The sequence below is a fragment of the Hemicordylus capensis genome, chromosome 5, assembly GCF_027244095.1.
Source record: "Hemicordylus capensis ecotype Gifberg chromosome 5, rHemCap1.1.pri, whole genome shotgun sequence".
NCBI classification, from domain to species: domain Eukaryota; kingdom Metazoa; phylum Chordata; class Lepidosauria; order Squamata; family Cordylidae; genus Hemicordylus; species Hemicordylus capensis.
The window spans coordinates 111973529-111995140 of NC_069661.1; the positions used below are offsets into that span (position 1 = coordinate 111973529).

At 40.8% G+C, this 21612-nt stretch overlaps 1 protein-coding gene across 2 annotated transcripts in view; it reads right to left on the minus strand.

Moving 5' to 3' along the window:
* Positions 1 to 21612, minus strand: part of STIM2 (stromal interaction molecule 2) — a 103385-nt gene that overhangs the window by 33503 nt on the left and 48270 nt on the right. Inside the window, exons 1-2 of one of the 2 annotated variants that reach the window (XM_053254893.1) lie at positions 14037 to 14041; positions 4104 to 4220 (exon numbers count right to left, since the gene is read on the minus strand). In XM_053254893.1, the coding sequence (XP_053110868.1) occupies positions 4104 to 4203 (100 nt within the window). In that variant the 5' untranslated portion in view covers positions 4204 to 4220; positions 14037 to 14041. Of the gene's footprint in view, positions 1 to 4103; positions 4221 to 14036; positions 14042 to 21612 lie in introns of those variants that run through there. The other variant, XM_053254892.1, reaches the window with a different exon arrangement.

Below are 21612 nucleotides of genomic sequence, written 5' to 3' on the forward strand. Positions count from 1 at the left end.
TCGGACATGATCAGTACTATTTATGGCCTGTGACTGACACAAATGCCTTTCAAACAGGCTCAAGGAAGTTGGTGTTACTGACACCATCCCTTACACTAGCATTTTAAATCAATTTAATTCCATGTCAATTACTGGCTTACATGAGGCCATTAATCGAATGACCGGAAAAATAAAATTTACACTAAAACATAGTGGTTGTCCTTTTCTGCATTTTTCCCAGTTAGGAAAGGAGAGCTAGTCTTGTGGTAGCAAGCATGACTTGTCCCCATAGCTAAGCAGGGTCTGCCCTGGTTGCATATGAATGGGAGAACTGATGTTTGAGCTCTGCAAGATATTCCCCCCCAGGCGATGAAGCCGCTCTGGGAAGAGCAGAAGGTTTCAAGTTCCCTCCCTGGCTTCTCCAAGATAGGATAAGTTTGTTTGTTTGTTTGTTTGTTTATTAATTAATTAATTAATTATAGGACAAGATTTTTTTATTGAACCAACAAACTACCAAAGCATACAGTACGTTGCCAAAGCACAATTATATACAAAGTGGTTGTTCGTACATGATATATCTACAAAGATTTACACACAAGGATTTGGAAACCCACAAGGTTATGAAGTATATGCCGGTAGTACTGTAACTCGGGGGTGGGGGATTTCAAGGCACATCAGGTAATCGGGGGGGTTACGTCCGACGTCCATTTCCACAATTTGTCCCATTGCTGTTTAGAAGAGATACTCTTGTCTTTCTGCACATAACCATACAAACTTTTCCAGAAGAGATTTACTGTCTCATCTGCGTGAACCTCTTGGTCGCGTCTTCCCTCCCTATTCCTATGCACGAGCATTGCATAAGTGACATACAGATAGGGCTGAGAGAGATTCCTGCCTGCAACATTGGAGAAGCTACTGCCAGTCTGTGAAGACAATACTGAGCTAGATGGACCAATGGTCTGATTCAGTATATGGCAATTTCCTATGTCCTATGTCCCTATAGTGTTTACGTCACCATGAAGGCCAAAAATACTTTACAGGGCAATAGTGTTTTAAAACTATGCTCTCTTTTAAATAATGCTTTAAAACTATCATATTTTGCAAGGCCCAAAGCAAAATGCAAACTTACTTTGTAAAGGATAATATTGAATTTATGCAAATTAAGCTATCAAATGATATTTAGAACAAAAGGCTGGCGTGCTTTTAGCACCCCAAGGGAACTTGTTTACAGCCCCATTTTGCTGGTTAATACCTGAAAGTTAAAGTAGAGGTTAATTAGATCTGTCTAGTAGAAAAGGGCTGTGGAATGCTAATAGAGTTCTGTGTAACAAAATCCCATTTATAGAACAAAGTAAATAAAATCCTGTTCTAAGTAATAAAAGGACTTGCTTACAATGAGGCAATCAGAGATACACTATGCATGATATTCATTTAGGAACAGAACAAGAATTTCTGCAATTACAGCACAGTGAATATTTCAATAATAAGTCAAGATTAGATCCTGATTTTTCCTTTTTGACCTCAGGAGGAAAACAACCTCACAGCAACATCTGACCAAAGGGGCTTGAGTGGAAAAATTGGAAACAAATCTGGGAGAGAATGCCGATTTCACTGATTACTATGGAAGAACTGAACATTTTAGTTAGAACTGATATGCTGCAGAATTGAGAACATGGCTGCAAAGTCTTTATGTAACAAAGACTCTGGTTCCTCTGTGCTCTCACTGACTTCAGTTTCCTCATCTTCAATATTACATGTAAGAAACTGTAATTTGGAAATGCACAGGTGAAAATCAAACTAATATAAGAAAGATTTGACAAGCTTGTTTTAATTCAGGGAAATCTTCAGTGTTCCAAGGATCCAAGCGGATGTTTATATTTAATAAACCAATGATCTTTCAGATACAATCTGTCTAAAATATTTGAACTGTGCTAATAGTTTCAGAAATATTAGTCAAAATCCAAAGAACAGGATTGCTTAATGGAGTTTTATACTTATTTATTATTTATTTATTTAATTTCTATACCGCCCTTCCAAAAAAGGCTCACGGTGGTTTACAGAGAGAAATAATGAATAAGATGGATCTCTGTCCCCAAAGGGCTCACAGCCTAATTGTGCTTCTCAAAACAGCAGCACCCCAAGGCACATGGAAAATACTTCTCAAAGGGGATTTCTCAAAGATGTTTTGTGATATGGCATGGGGGATCTGCGATGTGACTGGATGTACGGTTCAAAAATAAAAAGGTAAAAATTCTACTGAAATGTGATGGTGAAAAAAACATTTGGGGGGTGGGGGTGGATCTAGAAAGATTGACAGGCAGTAACTTCAGTACTGAAAAAGCTGTAGCAGGATAATAGCCAAAATATAGTGTGAGTTTTCTATACAGACCAATCACACTAAATGATGTACTGTAAGTATTTTAAAATGTTATGTATCAAAAAGAACAGGATGTTAGGTTCATAACAATGACATAACAACATACACTGCAGAAAATGCCATCTATTTGCATGATTTTCTGCAAGTGAGCATACAGAAAACTGTCCTAGCACCCAAGAATGAGCTGTAAACCAGAATGTTCCATGTTAAAATGTATCCAATATGGGGATAACTGGCTTAATTTATGGGGCTGCTGTAAAAATTACTGAAATAATGTATCTGAAGCATTTTGGACATTCTAAAGTGCTGTATCATTTTTACTGGTTTTGGACCACATTAGTTCAGCAGCTTGATAGCTCTGAAGTTTCTCTGCAAATCAGACTTAGCTACAATCTTCTGATTACCTCTAAATTGCCCAAAAAACTGTGTTGTGATATGCCACCCAAGGGTGAACTCATAACCACTGCTGGAAAACTCAATACTCTCCCACAGCTTCCAACCCAGAGTCAAGGTACGACTCTGTTGCAACCACAGTAAGAATCTGTTGCAACCACTCACTCATGAGAACAATGATTGTCCCAAGAGTTTAGAATTGGTCATTGGATGGTCACAAATTAGAGCGAGTCAAAACTTTAAAATATTTTGGCATCGTTTTTCACACCTCAGGCAAGCACAGTGCGCACCTTCAGTATGTGATCCAAAATACCCCAAAGTCTGCACTAACCATCCAATCCTTTTTATCCCCGCGGTGGTAAAATTATTCTTAGCAAAATCCCACTCTCAATTCCTTTATGGAGCACAACTTGGTCCATATAGTAACTTCCCTGCACTAGAGGCAGTGCAAACAAAATTTCTGAGAAACATTTTTCAAGTTCCTCAATCCATACCCAATGTAGTTCTCCACATAGAAGCAGCCACCCCCAAGCCTGAATCCAGGCTGAGTGGCTTTGATTGCTGGTTAAGGCTAAACTACCATCTTACTGGCTTGGCTCCCCTGATACTGGCAGACAATTTTGATTCATCTTGGAAAAGAGCAGTTCACCTAAAGTCAAATTTATATGGCTTCTGCCATTATTAAGAATGGGATATGCCTGAGCTAAAGTAGCTCTCAAGCAGCGTCTCTCTGACATGGATACAACAATCCTTGATCTCCAGGGATATTTTTCTTGGAAGCCAGCCATTTAATCTCAATCCTGCCAGATATTTATCTCAAATCACAATTCCCAAATATCGCAGGATGTCTACACTAGCCTGCTTTACTGTGTTATCTACCACAGTGCTTGAAGAAAAGTTTAGGAAAATCCCATATGCCCAAAGACTCTGCCCTTGCACCTACAGCACATGTTTTATTGTATTGTGAGCTATACAGGAATTTCCGCCATCATTATATCCCCCCACTTTTATCCAGCTTCCCAGGCCATTCAGATCTCATTTCTGTAAACTTTTTACTATCTGACCAGAAAGACGAGATATCTCTAAAGATTGCCAAGTTTTGTTGGACTGCTAGTAAAATCCAGCAACAAACATTAGCCCACACACAATGAAAGTGGCTCAAATTTACTCTGCACAGGTGGATATTGTTGGATGCAGTATTAATTGTGCTCCTGTATTATGCTTAATTACTTTGTTTTTCCCAACTTGTATTGAGTATTCGCTGGGCTGTGACCATATCAATAAAGACTGATTGATTGATTGATTGATTGATTGAATAAAGAATATGGGGCAGATATGGTTTCCAAAGCCTTACCTTCAGAAGTTTTCCAGCGTTTCCACAGATCTTCAATTGTGATGTGTTTATCTTCCCTGTGTAGGTGGTTGTGTTTATTGGAAGCATCTTTATATTTCATATCTTCTCTGATAAACTAGGAGAAGAATAAAATTAGATCAGAAAATTATTGCAACTAAGACATTAGCAGTGGTTGGTGGCTTACGTCTCTCATTGGTAATGTTTAAACACTCACCCCTATGTTTACCCCCAAATTCCCTCTTACCTCCACTTACCATTTTCAAATCTTTAGCTGCAGTTAGACATTCACCAAAGTTGAAAGAACAAAACACTAAACCCAGCGGCTATAGGCCTTCATATAATTTCAAGTTCTTGTAAACCGCCCTGAGCCAGCTCGGAAGGGAAGTATAAAAGTCAAATAAATAAGTAAATAAGTAAGTAAGTTCTACCATTTATTTCTTTTTAAATCAATCTCTCTCTCTCTCTCTCTCTCTCTCTCTCTCTCTCTCTCTCTCTCACACACACACACACACACTCTCTCTCTCTCACACACACACACACACACACACACACACCCCTACCCCTTGACAATATAAGGGAAGAGGGGGGAAAGATCAGAATGTGGATGGAAAGCACTGAAACCACTCCAGTAGGAATTCCTGGCAGCTTTGCTAACTCCCAGTTCCTCAGTCAAGGGCTGAAAACAGCACCAGTCATCTGAAACTGGCCAATTCAATCCAAGCTTTTACTTCATAAGAAATACCATTGGGCAAAAAATACCATTCAAAACTAGCCCTCTGCAAACAATGAGAGCGCTAAAAGAACACTATCTCTTCCCGTAAAAAAAAAAAAAAGCCACTTTCAGGTGTGCAATTTGTGCACCTAGGAATGTACAGGTCTCATGTCTGCCCAAATAAAACTAAGGAAAGTTGAACAGGTTTTGAGAGTGAAGTGGTAGTATAACATTCCATATGCTCAGAGCAAGAAAGTGGCAGTTAAACACTGGTGTTTAACCCATGCTTCAGAAAAGGAAATGGGTATGGGAGATATGTATTGTTCCTGCATTGGGGGTAAATTGTATTCTTTATTTGGACCTTTAAAGAAATCAGCCTTTGTAATGAAGCTAGCACAAAGCTGCCAGGAAGCCTTATGAGAACAAGAATAGACTTGCAAAGGTATGCAGCTATTTTAACAGTGTGGCTAATGTGCTCCAAATATTTAAAGTTGTGCCGTCGAGTCAGTTTCGACTGCTGGCAACCACAAAGCCAAGTAGTTTTCTTTGGCAGAATACAGGAGGGGTTTACCATTGCCATCTCCTACACGGTATGAGGTGATGCCTTTCAGCATCTTCCTATATTGCTGCTACCCGATATAGGTGTATCCCATAGTCTGGGAAACATACCAGCAGGGATTCAAACCAGCAACCTCTTGCTCCCTAGGCAAGTTACTTCCCCACTGTGCCATTAGGTGGCTGCCTCCAAATATTTACTTCTATTCATTGCCAGACCCTGAACAAGCAACACTCCATGCCATAACAACTGTACAGACACTTCAAGATCTAGCAGACATTACATTTCTTTAACCACATTTTAGAAGACATGTGTACAGAACCAAATACAAATATGTCCCCAGACATGAGCTTTTTGCTACAGATTGTCATGACCCCCAATCTGAAAATAAGTCCAGGATCCAATCCTAAAGAGGGAGGACCAGTCAAGCCTGAAGGTCCAGCCTCAGACCCAGTCCCAGACACCAGTGCAGAGCCTTGACCTGTGGGCTGGGAGCCTGAACTCCTCAAAGAACTGGTCCTTCCACACCTTGTACTTGAAGAACCTTGTACCTTCTTTCAAAAGATTTCCTGGCAATCAGTGCTGGCAATGGGCCAGGAGAGATGTTATGGAACAAAGAAGTACCACTGCCCAGAGCCTTTGGATGGATAGGGCAGTATAGAAATGTAATAAAATGAATGAATGCATGAATAGACTCTAGGGCAGGTTGCTGTCCCTTTAAGTTTCTCCACCCTCCAGGAAGAGTGATGGAGCCTGAGGGGCATAGTCTGATCCTTGAGGGATTTAAAGCTTCAGTTCACCTTTGAACCTTGTCAGAGCAAGCTGGAGTGCTCTATCTACAGTTCTGTACCTCAGACACTTACTATACTAACAAACTTTGCTGCCTGTCAGACTGCCTGTTGGACTGCTTGCAGGATAGGGCAAGACAAGAAAGTTCTCATTGAAATCTAAACACACTCTGCAACTTGATTTGGTAGATCAGCAAGAGTCATCTAAACCAAATAAAGAAAGAAGAAATAAAGAAATATGTTGAATCTGTGCTGCAACATTTGTGGTAGCATCTTCAGGTGGTAGAGTGGACTACTATTTCCAACTTGGGGTGGAACACTATTTTTTTTTTAAGGGTCTTGTGCAAATTTCAAAACCTAAGACAATTATTTCAGCATGAGCTCTTCTGGACTAGAGCCCACTTCATCAGATGCATGAAATATGAGAGAGAGAGAGAGAGAGAGAGAGAGAGAGAGAGAGAGAGAGAGAGAGAGAGAGAGAGAATGCACACATACTAATATACAGAACATCATTCTCTGCATGTGTAGAAACACACACCCCATACACTCCCCAAACACACACACTTTGAAATGGTACAGTATGCTTCAACATTTCATCACTTCAGTCTGCTGTATGAGTAGATCCAGCCAAAATTTCAGGTCTATCAGCCTCTTACAAAAATATATCAGAATTCTCTCAATTTTTGTTGTCTCATTAAAAACAGAATCCTGCAAAAATCTTAAACCCATCTTAAATCATTTTCCCATCATGAATCTCCTACTATAGAAAATACCAACTGGAAATTCAAATTGGGACCAATTCGGAGAGGGAGCCATCTAATTGTGCAGTGGGGAAATAACTTGCCTAGCGAGCAAGAGGTTGCTGGTCCGAATCCCCACTGGTATGTTTCCCAGAATATGGGAAACACCTATATCAGGCAGCAGCAATATAAGAAGGTGCTGAAAGACATCATCTCACACTGCGCAGGAGAAGGTAATGGTAAACCCCTCCTGTATTCTACCACGAAAACCACATGGCTCTATGGTCGCCAGGAGTTGACACCGACTCAAGGGCACAACTTTAGGAGAGGGAGTAAGAAGAAAATAATGCTACATTTCCTTTTTTCTACATGTCCAGCTATTGAGCAAATACCAGGTTCCACTCCATTAAGTCTTAAACATTTCAGTCCTAGGTTCATTATGTTTTCCTTTTTCTAAAGATGATTACAAGAGCTACTATAAAGCACAGAAGGTCCACAAATTAAATATCAATTTCCAGCAAAGTATTTGTCCACAGAAAAAGCTTATTTTGGATAGTGTTCTGCAGTATATGACTGGAAACGCTAGGTTTCCCACTCCCTCACAATATAATCATTGCTATCAATGATCTGTACCATGCCTTCATCTTCCTAGCCTACACTTCTGCTTTGATACAGGTGATCACTCTCCCTCCCTCTCAACACCCTTCATGCCTTAAGTTTCTTTTTCCGCTGCCAATTCACTACCTACCTAATAAATTATTCCCACAGAAGGATGCTCGTTCTCTCATTTTCCCTTCTCTGGGGAATGTTCTGAATGCGAATATTCAGAGATATGTTCTCATTCGCTTGCTATTCTCCCTCTACACACAGTCCCCAAGCAAATGAATCAATGAATCAGTTTGCATGCAGGGATTTACCATTGCCTCCGCGTGTGCAGTATGAGATGATGCCTTTCAGCATCTTCCTATATCGCTGCTGCCCGATATAGGACCAGCGGGGATTCGAACTGGCAATCTTCTGCTTGTTAGTCAAGCTTTTCCCCACTACGCCACTTAAGGTAACTACTGTATACCCTCTCATAATGTCACCAGTTACTGTGCTGATTTGACAAGAAAGAAAAAGCCTTCGCTTTGACTTCTCCATTGCTACCCATATTCAGTCTGCTGCTAAGATACTTAGCTTCACCTTGCAGAGTGTTGAAACACAAACACACACACACCCTCCTCTCAGATCCTTTGAAGATAACTCTGGTTCATAATCTAGTTATTTTCTGCCTTGAGTACTGCACACCCTTTCTGTGTGCCCTTAAATTTTTACACCCCAGCCCTGTCACCTTTATTCGGAATTTTGCCACCAAAATCACTCATCTATCCTGTCATGATGAACATGGTCATTTAGCCATGTTCCTAACCTAGCTTCCTGTCCACGTCTGCATAACAACATGCATGTATGTAGTGCAATCTCTTTGGGTAGCATCCACAATTCCTAGTCTAGAACAGGAGTCCTGAAGGACAAAGAACAAAGGCTACCCTTTGTTCTTACCATCAAAATCCAGACTGCCTTGCCCAACCCCCCACCTCCAATCCCTCCACCCTCATATTCCTTCACATGACCTTCATTCATATGCATTTTCATTCTTTCAGAACTCTGGGTTAATTGCTTCTTAACCTATCAGTTAGTTAAAACCATCTTTTGTCAACTCTCTCTGACAGGGTTCTTCAAATGCACTGCCTGAAAATCACAGGGTAGGCTGTGGATCTCTCTGCAACATTTTTTTCAACGAAGATGTTGTGAAGAATTGTGTTCCAACATCTTTCTTCAGCATTCCTTTAAATACCCTTATCAGATGGTAGTGTTTCTGAACTATTTAAAGCAAGAGTGCACAACACAAATGCTCTGGTGGGCCAGAACAAAAAATTACTTGATGTGCAGGGGCTGAGGTCAATTTTCAGTGCATTCATTATTTTAAAATGAATTACTGAAACTATTATGAAAGCACTTATTAATTACTCATGTAGTTTCTCCCCACCCCCCACATAAAACCCCCCACAACTTTAACCAAGCATAGGGTCTAGGAAATAGGCCCTATCCCTACGCAGTCAGTGGGGCACCTGGAATGCAAGCCAGCCCCAAATCAATGCAAAGTCCTCTTCTCTCCCCTAAATCATTATTGCTTTCAGGCTGGCCCCCACCAGTGCCAAGGAACAGTATTTTGCACCTTGCCTCAGGCACAATATCTTAGAACACCCCTGGGGCCAGCAAAAGAGTCTTTGCGGCCAGGTCTGGGCCCTGGGCCTTATGTTGTGCAGGCCTGATTTAAAGCAATGTTACAATTTGTTTTTAAATATCTTCTATGGAAATTCATTGGGCTTGTAAACATGCTCATTATATATTGAGCCCTTTCTCACAATCGGGAAAGGGCTCAAAAGGGGTGAGGAAAAGAAGCCTCAAAATGCTTACCTCCCCTGCAGACCATCTTTTTCTTCCGAGTGAGTGGATTGCTCACCCAGATGTTCGCTAGCTGCTACTGGCAGCCAGGAGGTTTGGGGCCCCCAGCAAGTGTGTGGTGCATTATGAGCAATTCTTACACACAGGCAAAACTGGGCTGGGCTTCCTTAGCCTGATTTTGCCTGTGTGTGGGAATAGCTTCATTATATCAACAGTTTCTTCTTGGCTTGCCTCATTGTCAATCTACAGCTTGTCTTCCCTCGAAAGCTGGGCATTCGTTTGGACTGATTTGTCCCCTTTCTAATTTTTGGCATAGATTTTATCTGAAAACCTATTTAATAGGGCTGTTCACCAAGCAAACGATCTGTATCAATTCTGATCTGTTATCAATTAATTTGTTGCCACTGCACAAAATTTTATGCATGAAATCAAGCCAATGGATGTTAATGGATCTGCTCCAGAGTGCTTGGCAAGGACACTCTGACTATGCTTTTGGGTTACTGTGGGGAATTAGCTTGGCTATGGGGGAGCAGTCTATCACAGTATTAATCTTGAGCAAAGCTTTGGTCTGGAAATGATGAGGAAGCATATATGCAATACAACGTATTTATTAAGGGATAAAATTGGGGTACAAGAAGTGAAAAAGATTGGTTAGGCAAAGTAATGAAATGTTAACTAAAAAGTCTTTGCAAGAATCTTATGAAGAGGAATTTTAGCTTAAGGTTCAAATTGTAGATTTTTATTTATTTATTTATTTATTTATTTAAGCTGTTTTATGCCCCACCCCTCCAGTACACTACTGCTCGAGGCAGTTCACAACAATAAAATAAATACAATGTAAAATAAAACTAAAAAATTACCCAAATTAAGTAAACAAGTTAAAAAATCCAGGCTAAAACCACAATCAGAATTAAGTTCCAAATTAAAAGTCATTTAAAAAGCTGAAAATTGAGAAGAAGATAGGTCAGCTTAAGGCTTGCTGTAGAGAGGACTGGAAAACGGAAGAAAGAAAGGGAGCAAGGAGATTCAGAGAGGCTGAAGGTTAGTTTTACCTATCCTTATCTGGTAGTGCATTTGGTGCACTTGTAGAGGGGAGCGCTCAAGCAGGCCTCCTCGCAGCGGGGAGGCAGCAGAAAAGCGGGGAGGAAAAGAGGCGGCAACTGGTGTAAAGCTACCACCCTCAAGAACCTGTGTGTTTTAACCTGTTGTATTGTTTTTATTTGTAAACCGCCTTCGGGTTGTCTTTTAACGAAAGGCGGTATATAAATGCAACAATAAATACAATAAATAAAATCAGACTGATGTAAGTCCAGGCAGACTTCCATATAGACCCTGATTCTGGCTCCGATTCCAGTTCTGATTATGAGTCCATATGGCTGGGCCAGGAGTACTTGTACTCCAAAACATGGCCGAGGATAATGCATAAATTATGCTCCCTCCATGGAGGGGCTAAAACTCAGGTAGAACAATGAAGTTCATGGTTGCAGGAATTGGTCAGTTTGGGTGTAGATCCACTGAACAAACGGCTGTGACTTGAGTGAAGTGTATGTAGAGGTCTGAATGTGTGACTTTTAAAGCTTATCTAAGAACCGGGATGTCTCTCCAGGTGGAGAGGTAAGTTCTTCTTAAATCTTAACATCACAAGCTCAATAGGTTGTTGACAGTGCGGTGTGGATGTACCGTGCTTATCTGAGTAACTGAGGAGGAGAGTTATCTATCAGCTATTCCCTCAGAGAGTATGCTTTTAACCTGAGGTCTACTTTGCCAGCATTTCCTTCTCCTTGAAAGTCAGACAAAGAGAGGCTTTGGGGATGATTCCCTTTAGTACCCCTGCTAACTCAGCAAAGAGTCACCTTTTTAACTGGTGATTCTCTTACATTAAGCAGGGGAAGATCAACTGGCCATATCCAACCCCAGCATAGCATCCCTCCAGTGGCTGTTGCTGGTATCTGCCTTATGTTTCTTTTTAGATTATTATTCATTTGATTTCTGTACCGCCCCTCCAATTGTGAGCCCAGATTGTGGCCCTTTGGGGACAGGAGACCATCTTACATATGTCTTATTTATTTTTCTATGTAAACTGCTTTGAGAACTTTGTGAGCTCAGGCATCCCAAAATGGAAGCTGCCCCACAGTTCCAAAACATATAGCAGGGTGCTGTTTTGGCAACATATATCAGACTGATTCAATGAACTAGAGTGGTGGCTTACTTGAATTCAGTAATTGAATTCTATCATCTAGTTGTATTGGAAAATGGCTGCCTTCCAGCGGGAGCTTTTTAGAATTCCCCCCTGGTACTTGCTCCACAATGCTCTGAGAAAGAAAGCAACATCACAACATTGAATTGTTTCCCCAGGGCATTACTGGGGGGAAATGGTCTCCCTTATAACTATAGGCAGTAGCCAATCCACCCCACCCCCAGGAATTGTGCCCCAGGGGAAAGGACACAATGTCATTATGTTGCTTTCTTCTCCCAAACATTGTGGTATGAGTGCTGGGGGGCGGCAGAGGAAGCATTTTAAAGCCCCACCATTGTAGCTGCCCAGAAGGCAGTTGACTGAAGACAGAAGCAAGTTCACTTTTTGAATTCTGGAAAGCCCACTAAATTGTATCTGATGAAAAATTATCCAATAAGGCTTGCCTCGTGTCAGTTCTGATAAATGGCCTGATGCAATGCTCAGATCTACTATTCAGTGATTTAAAACAATCCCCAAATATTCCCAAAGTGATTTGACCATGACTCTCCTTTTTAGCTTCCCTTTAATTCTCATTTTTTGAGAAATATTTTCTTTGTTATTATTAATTATGTCTAAAGCATCAAGTATTCTTCTTTTGAAATTAAGCATAACTGCTGGACTTTCCCAGACAATTCCCATTCACATGTGTGGAATTTAACAACATTGTCAAACAAAGTGGTTTGACAATGCCATCGCCTATGATGTCCTGTCACAGGCTCAGACGTTAATGTGACTGCCATCTGGCATATGCAAAACTCTCCATACATTTACTTTTGTACTTTATTGCAACTGACTGAAAAGCAGCAATTGCAATAGAGTGCTAAAACTGAACAAGTGCAGAGGTCTGCACCAAGTTAGTAACCACATAACCACTTCAGCCTATGGCATCAGGCTAGGAGTCACTACAGGCTAACTAAAGATTGCCACAGAGGAAGTCAGCTGTGTCATTTGGCTTCAGAAATAAAATTGTATGAAGAATGTTCCAATGACAGAACAAACAGTTTTTCTCTTCACACCCACCATAAAGTTATACTTAATATTAATTAAAGCCTTAACTAGATCTCTATATAAATATACCTTGGTACAACTGATTAAGTTTCTTAACAAAAAGCACAGGACTTACAATAAGGGGGAGGGGGAGAGTTACTGATCCTGTCAGCAAGTCATAAATGTGCCTACTATTTGCATGTTACTTTGATTACTCCTCAATATTCTCCAACAAAAGCGGCAATTTATGTGAACGTATTTCCTGGTTTTGAGGTCTAGTTACTGTCCTTCTTTCCTTTAACTGAATTTCATGAAGTATTCCAATGTCTGAAAAGGTTTCTCAGTTCTTTTAAAACCAACACAATCCCAGCAGCTGCGGCTTTACCCAGCTTCATTTGCAGCTTCTTCTGCAAATCCTCCGTCTCAAAGCCAGCAAGGAAGATGAAGAATGGGGCCCAGGAGAGGGCTGCAATGGAAGAGCTGAAGCAACCTGGAGTGTGTGTGTGTGTGTGTAGCCACCCCCACCACTAACATAGAGATGGAGATGGTGGGAGGAATTGCATGCTTTTATTTTATTTTATTTTATTTTATCGTTTACTTCATTTTTATTAGTTTTCTGTATACCAATGTGACGTCTAGTTCATCTTTCAACATAGTTATACTAAAACATCCATATTTGCTCTCATGTAAATATTTCCTTCATATTTATATATCTAGTTATTATGTCCTAGTCCTTATTTTCATCACCTTTTAATTTCATTACTATAACAAATTCTCCAACTGTTATTTTTACATTTCAACCTGTGTTAATAAATCCAAATTCACATTATTTTTCATATGCCGCAGAAAGGGTTTCCAGTCTTCTATAAAACTTTCTATATGACTATCTCTTACTAATATAGTAAGTTTTGCCATTTCTGCATATTCATATGCCTTCATCAACCATTCTTCTCTTGCTGGAATTTCCGCAGATCTCCATTTCTGAGCAAGAACCATTCTAGCTGCCGTCGTAAGATATAGAAATAAATTTCTATTTTCTTTTGAGATTTCTTCATTAATCATGCCCAACAGAAAGGATTCAGGTCTCTTGTGCAATACACATTTAAAAATCTTTTTAAATTCATCATAAATCATATCCCAAAACCTTTTTACCTCCCTGCAGGACCACCACACGTGGTAAAAGGACCCCTCACTTTCTTTACATCTCCAACACTTATTAGATACATTTTTATACATTAAAGCTAGTTTCTTAGGTGTTAAGTATCACCTGCACATCATTTTTATAAAATTTTCTTTTAAATTAAAACACGCTGTAAATTTAAGATCTTTCTTCCATAGCTTCTCCTAGGCCTCTAAATTAATATTATGACCTACATCTTATGCCCACTTTACCATTGTTGATTTTACCACTTCATCTCTTGTTTCTTCACATAATAACAGATTGTACATTTTAGTAATTAGTTTTACATCACTTTCACATAACTCTATTTCAAATTCTGATCTCCGCTCTTCAAAGCCTATTTTCAAATCTTTTTTGAAAACCTCATTTAACTGATAATATTGAAACCAGTTATTCACTCTGTCTTTTAGCTCTTCCTCCTTTTTCAATTCCCATTTATTATCACATTTATTCAACACTTCGTTATATGTCGGCCATCTGGTTTTCATATTCACTTCTTTGCACATAACAGCTTCTAGCGGAGATAACCACAGAGGTACCTTGTTTTCTAAATATTTCTTATTTCTTTCCCAAACTATTATCAAACTTCTTCTAATGTAATGGTTAAGAAAATCCCTATGTACTTTGGTCTTATCATAAAATAAATACGCATGCCAACCAAATCTTCTATCGAAGCCCTCCAAATCCAGAATTCTCACGTTTCCATTCTTTCATCCATACCAAATATGCTGCATCAAAATACAATCTTAAATTTGGGAGGGCAAGACCTCCTCTTTCTTTAGCATCAGTTAAGTTTTAAAAATTAATTCTGGGTCTTTTCCCTTGCCAAATAAAATTAGAAATATCTTTCTGCCAACATTTAAAACATGTCAAAGTATTAATTACAGGTATCATTTGGAATAAAAATAACATCTTTGTTCCAAATGATACTTGTAATTAATACTTTGACATGTTTTAAATGTTGGCAGAAAGATATTCCAAAGAAAGAAAGAAAAGAATTGCATGCTTTTAAAAAGTGAGAAAGAAAGCCCACTTCAGGCACAGAGATGTAGCGCAAATGCTTTCAAAGCTCACATACAAAAATTAACACAAAGGGAGTCTTCCAACAGATCACTGAAACCTTTTTGTAAACCTCATAGCCAATAAAATTGCTGCATCTGATCCAATGTGGACCCCCCCACACTTTTTTTTTTTACAGTGCAAATACCAGATCTTATTGGAGAACAATGGGGTTCCATTTGTTTGGGCAAGTTTCAGTTGTTACAGTTTAGTGTGTGCAAGATACTTGGAAGATACGTTAACCATCACTTTGCTTTATCCTTACCGATCTTGGCTGATTATATTTATCCAGGGGAGGATGACCAACTGGATCCAGGAGGTAGTAATGCCTCCTTATGAGAGCAAGGATTCTCAGCCACTCTGAAGGAGGCAGTTGATCTGTAATTCCTGAAGAAACCTTCCTTAGATCCAGACAATTGCAACAAACTGGTTTCAAGCATTCTCTTTTTGATATAAGTTACTTGAGCAGGTGGTGGGGACCAACTCTAGAAACTCTGAATGACCCTGATCATCTGCAGCCTGCACCCATTTCAGACTGATTTCCCAGTTAGTTTTGGCACCAAGCATGCAATAAGTCATGATAGATGACCTACAAAGAGAATGACACGTGTCCAACGGTATTGATTCACCTAGGCCTCTTAGACTATCTATCTATCTATCTTTCATTCTCCTAAAGTACCTGTAGCTAATCCCATGTGTGACAGCTCTCTCAAGCGTTTGCAAGCAGCTGCCTGGATAGCGACAGGGAAGGAAACAGTAACGGCAGCCAGGCAGGTGGCTGGCGGGACAGGCGGGTGGCTGGCAGGCCAGCCACAGGGAGGAAGCATGGCAGCGGGCCAGAGGAGGAGGCAGGCTGGCCAGCCGCCAGGAAGAAGAGAGGCAGTGATCTGGAGGAGGCAGCAGGCCGGTGGCCAAGAGGAAGCGCAGCGGCTGGCCGGAGGAGGCAGCCAGCCACAGCTACTAGCCTTTAATACTAGACACTATGGTATCTTTCTAGATAGTCTATGGAGGTTGGAAGGACCATGTTAAGGTGGTTCAGCTCCTTCCTGGTGGAGTTGATTACAGATGGTGGTGCAGAGGGGCTATAGTTCAGTGCCAAGACACTGGAGCTAAAGTTGTTCAACAGGGCCCTATGCAATTAATTCATTCAATTTATAACCACTCTTCCTAAAGTGGCTCAGGGTGCTTTACATTAAAACAAAACACATAATAGAACAATTTTTTAAAAATTAACCAGATTAAAATTAAAAACTAGATATCATTAAAAGCCAGGCTAAAAGGCTCTCCTGAAGGTCTCCAGGGAATAATATCCTCTCACATCTACGGAGAGTATGTTCCACAAATCAGGGGTGACAACTGAGAATCGTGTAGGGATATGCATGAACCTGTTCGGAGGCCCTTTTACGGGACTCCGAACCAGTTCAAATGTCTTTAAGGATAGTTGAGGGTGCTCTTACCCCTCCTGCCCCTTTCCCCCACCGGCACTCTCTTTTAAAATGGTACAGCACATGCACACCAGGCACTTCCAGCCGAAGGAGGCACCGGGGTGGCAAGCAGGTATGCTGCTGCCCCATTGGACCGTTTTGAGTGACAGCACCAGCGGGGAAACACGGCAGGAAGGATAAGAGCACCCTCCCCCATCCTTACAGATATCCCCCCCACCTTCAAACTGGTAGGTGCCTGTTCCATGCACACCACTACTGATAATGCCCGATCCCGGGTCACTACAAGATAAGCTGGTGGCACTCGAAGACAAAACCCTCCTGATGATCTTAATGAGCAGTGGGCATCTTGTAGAGAAAGGCACTCTCTCAGATAACCTGGACCTAAGCCATTCAGGGCTTTAAAAGGTAAGAACCAGCACTTTGTACTTTGCCCGGAAACATCTCAGCAGCCAGTGTAACTGTTTAAGAACAGGTATAATGTGGTCTCTCCAGGATATCCGAGAGACAAAACTGGCTGCTGTATTTTGGACTAGCAAAAGTATCCCAACTACGTACAAAGGCAGCTCTACATAGAGGGCATTGCAGTAGTCCAGCCTGGAGGTTACCAGTTGGTGTACCACTGTTTTCAGATCATTCTCCTCAAGGAACAGGCAGATTTGCCAAATCAATCACAGCCGGTAGAAAGCGCTCCTGGACAATGGAGGCACCAGGGTGAGACCCAGTCCAAGAACACTCCCAAGCAATTAACCAGTTCTTTCTGGACGAAGTGTAAGCTCGTCCAGAGCAGGAAGTTCTATCCCATCTTGTAGATTATGAACCCCAACAATGAGCACCTCCATCTTGCTTGGATTCAGCTTCAGTTTATCTCTCATCCAGCCCATTACTGCCGGTAGGAAGGCCTTTTCCAGATATTGATGACAACGGAAAATAAATTTGGGTGTCATCAGCATATTGATAGCACCCAGCACCAAATCCCCTGATGACCACACCCAGCGCTTACATGTAGATGTTACAAAGCATTGGTGGCAGTACTAGGCAAGGCTGCCCAAAGATTCTGAGTAGGTGCCATAAGTATGCTGATTAATTAGCTCCTAATTAGGAAGGGCAGTGGAAGTGCTGAACAGGTGCCTGGAAAAAGTAATGGGACAGATGAAAGCCAATTTATTTTGAAGCTTTACAACCAGCCTTTTAATCAAATGACCCTGTAACGATCTCAAGCCCAATCCAGACAAGATGGGGTTCTGTTTGTGGGTGATTCAATTGGCTATGGAGATGGTATTTTAGCTGTTCTGTATGTGGTTACACACCTCGTTGTTGTTTGCAGCCTGGGGATGCGGTAAGATCAAGCCTCATCACTGGATGGTCAAGTACTCTCCATGGCATCAAATGCCTTTCACCAGCTTCAGCTGGCACACCAGTTGCAGCTCCTCCTGAACAGAGGTGGTTGTCCAAGCTACAATTACTCATGCTGCTCTTACATCCAGCTTAGATTACTGCAATGTGCTGTATGTGGTACTGCCTTTGAAACCTGTTCAGAAATGTCAGCTGGCTCAGAAAAGCCAGCATGGTCCTTTACTGGAACATATCAGGCTAAACACCTCTCAGTAATCCTGAAAGACCTGCACTGTCATCCAAAATAGTTCCAGACACAATTCAAGGTGCTGATTTTGACTTTAAAGTCCTAAAGAACTTGAGATCAAAGTACATGAAGGGTCACCTTTTCTTATAAGAACCTGACCAATCTTTAAGACCTGCTTCAGAAGCTCTCCTCTAGGTGACTCTCCATTTAAAGATGAGGCAGATGGCAACGAAGGAGAGGGCTTTCAGTGGTGGTGCCCCATCTGTAGAATAGCCTCAAACAGATCCATGAGCCACCAACACTGTTACTATTTAGACAGGTTAAGATGTTTTTATTCTACAAGACTTGTAAGAGGCGATTTGTGGTTTCATTGCTTTTATCCAGTTGATTGTAATGGATTTTTTACTGCTCTCCCAATTATGGCTATGGATGATTTGTCAATGTTTATTTGTGTGTTTTTATTGCTTTAACTGGAGACCTTATGAGCAGCTCTGGATACTTTTAATAGAAAAGTGTTCTGTAAAAAATTTAAATAAATAACCAAAAAAGACCAGTTACATTCTGTAAAGCTAGGAACATTTTTAATTAAAATAGTAAAGATTATGAACAGGAATCCATTTTAAATATATTGAAAAAGACACAATTCCACATCCCAATGCAGAATTTATATTTTTGAAATGTTATATACTGGCTATGTTGTTAGTCTGGCTAACAACATGCATATTAAAAGTTTAAGATACAAATTCATCATGCTGACACTATGTAACAGATATTGCTAAATGCTCTCATATTCATATATATACAAATATTTACGAATATTTTATAAATAAAAGATATACATCTGTAAAATTAATACATACATAAAACTGTAACTTGAAGCAAAAATTGTCAGTATTGCTGATCTGAGTACCACTGCCAGTAAAGTCAACCTCAATATAACCATATTCATGTGCAGTTTGGATTGTGAAATACAACTTTATTTACAAAATGCATTAACTTTTTATAGAAGTACAGCATTAAAACAAACATATGAAGCTGCCTTACAGAATCCGATCATTGGTCCATCTGGCCCAGGATTATCTATTCTGACTGGCAGCAGCTCTCTGGGGTTTCAAGCAGAGTTTTCCCAGCACCTAACATACTAAAGAAGGCTCATAAAGGTTGAGTTTTATCATTTGTAATGTGACCTTAATTGTTTTCATTAAGATGTATCTCAGAAAAGCCCTTCTCAATAACTCAGCTAAAATATATCCTAAAATACAGTCACTCACACATATACTCCTGATTCTCTAGCGTGAGCTTTTAGTCATTTAAAGAAACCAACAGAAACTAAAAGCACTCCACTGTTTTGTATGGTTTAGAATCAAGCCTTTGCTTAGCATGGAGGAGAGGAAGGGAATCAAAAATCACTCCTCCTCACACCTCCCATCTTGTTATGCAAGCTGCCCTAAATCAAGAGCAGCAGAAGCAGCTAAGCAATTCACACCTTCTGCTGTCTTTCATAGGGACTGCTGCATTCAGCCAGGCCAGAGCATGCATGCTCCAGCCCAAGGAGTGAGGGTCGAGTTCGTGCCATCTGTGGCCTTCCTGTGCCATGGCCTATATTCTGCATTCCTAAATATGCACCTTTGTATCAGAATTATTTTCACCATGTTCCACGGCCTAACCCAAACAGCCACCACTGCATTATATTTTCAGGGTCAGAGTAAAATTTTCACCTGAAAAAAAAATCTCCTTAAACATACTTAAAGAAATATTCATGGTCCCCAGTACATCAAAAGGGGGAAAAAGAACTGGTTTTTAAAATTACATATTAATTTCCAAACAAGCAATTTCATTAGCTTTCTACAATACATTTTAAATATCAAATTGTTATTTATCCAAAGTTCACTACATTTTGAATATTTAATGTTAAATATTATAGACATCAAGTTGGATCCATAGAACTGCAAGTGGAATTCTACCTGAACAAAAAGGTTCTCCCATCAACTCCTCTCCACTGCAGCCTATCTGCCCGCCCACCACAAACACTCTTCAGTATGGCATGACAAAACAGGTGGCACTTGTGTGTTCCCATTTCAAAACAGGAAGCTGAAACACATGGCCAAGCTGGAATTTAAGCCCAGATCTACCTAGTCCCATTTGAATACAGTCCTATCCAGCAAATAAAGCAGTAGCTGTGGGTTAACCAAGTTTCCTTATTAATTAGAATTTGAAACCAGGTTACGAGTGAATCTTGGTTACCTTAATTGCTGTTAGTATTGGTGCCCACAAAGTAAATGGGAGCAATTTACTACTAGTAGTACTAGTACTACTAATACGCTTTTCGACAAAAGTTCCCAAAGCGGTTTATATAGAGAAAAAAAAATATGTATTTATTATTTATTTATTAGATTTATATACCACCCTTCTAAAAGGCTCAGGGCGGTTTACAGCACAATAAAAAAAATTAAAACACGTTAACAATTAAAATCAAACTATTAAAACACAATTAAACCAATTAAACAGCTAAAAACTCTGAAAATCAAGGCAACAATTTAAAAAATTTAAAATAGTAAATCATTTAAAACCCTGGAAGGCCAGGCCAAACAGATAGGTTTTAAGGGCTCTCTTGAAAGTCAGTAAAGAATTAAGATTATGCATTTCTGCCAGAAGTGCATTCCACAGCCCAGGAGCAGCTACAGAGAAGGCTCGCCTCTGCGTCGCAGACAAACCGGTGGCAACTGGAGACAGACCTCCTCAGATGACCTTAACATGTGGTGGGGATCATGTAGAAGAAGGCGCTCTCTTAGATAACTCAGACCTAAGCCATTCAGGGCTTTAAAGGTAATAACCAGCACTCTGTAATTTGCCCAGAACATATTGGCAGCCAGTGTAACTGTTTCAAAACAGGCATGATATGGTCTCTGCAGGTTGCCCCAGAGACCAATCTAGCTGCCACATTCTGAACTAACTAAAGTTTCCGGACTACGCACAAAGGCAGCCCCACGGAAAGCGCATTGCAGTAGTCGAGCTGGGAGGTTACCAGCTGATGCTGTTTTGAGGTCATCCTCTTCAAGGAATGGGAGCAGCTGTCGAATCAGCCAAAGCTGATAGAAAGCACTCCTGGCCATAGCCTCCACCTGAGATACCAGGGTGAGGCCTGGGTCCAGGAGTACTCCCAAGCTGCACACCTGCTTCTTTTTGGGGAGTGTAACCCCATCCAGCACAGGAAGATCTAACTCACCCCTCAGATTCTGAGCCCTCACAATGAGCACCTCCGTCTTGCTTGGATTCAGCTTCATTTTGTTTTCCCTCATCCAGCCCATTATTGCCTGTAGGCAGGCATTTAGACAATGAGTGCCATTTCCTGAAGATGAAAGGGAGAAGTAGATTTGGGTGTCATCAGCATACTGATAACACCCAGCACCAAATCTCCTGATGACCTCACCCAGCGGTTTCATGTAGATATTAAAAAGCACCGGTGACAGAATGGAGCCCTGGGGGACTCCATATAACAGCTCCTGTTTTGAGGAGCAACTGTCACCAAGCTCCACCATCTGGAATCTACCCAAGAGATAGGAGTGGAACCACTGCAAAGCAGTGCCCCCTATCCCCAACTCCCCCAGGCAATCCAGAAGGATACCATGGTTGATGGTATTGAACGCCGCCGAGAGATCCAGACGAACCAGCAGAGTCGGGGAGTGTGATTCCCCCGTAGAGGGCATCTGTCGATTCCCCCATAGAGGTCATCCATCTGGCCGACCAAGGCTGTCTCAACCCCATAGCCTGCTCTAAAG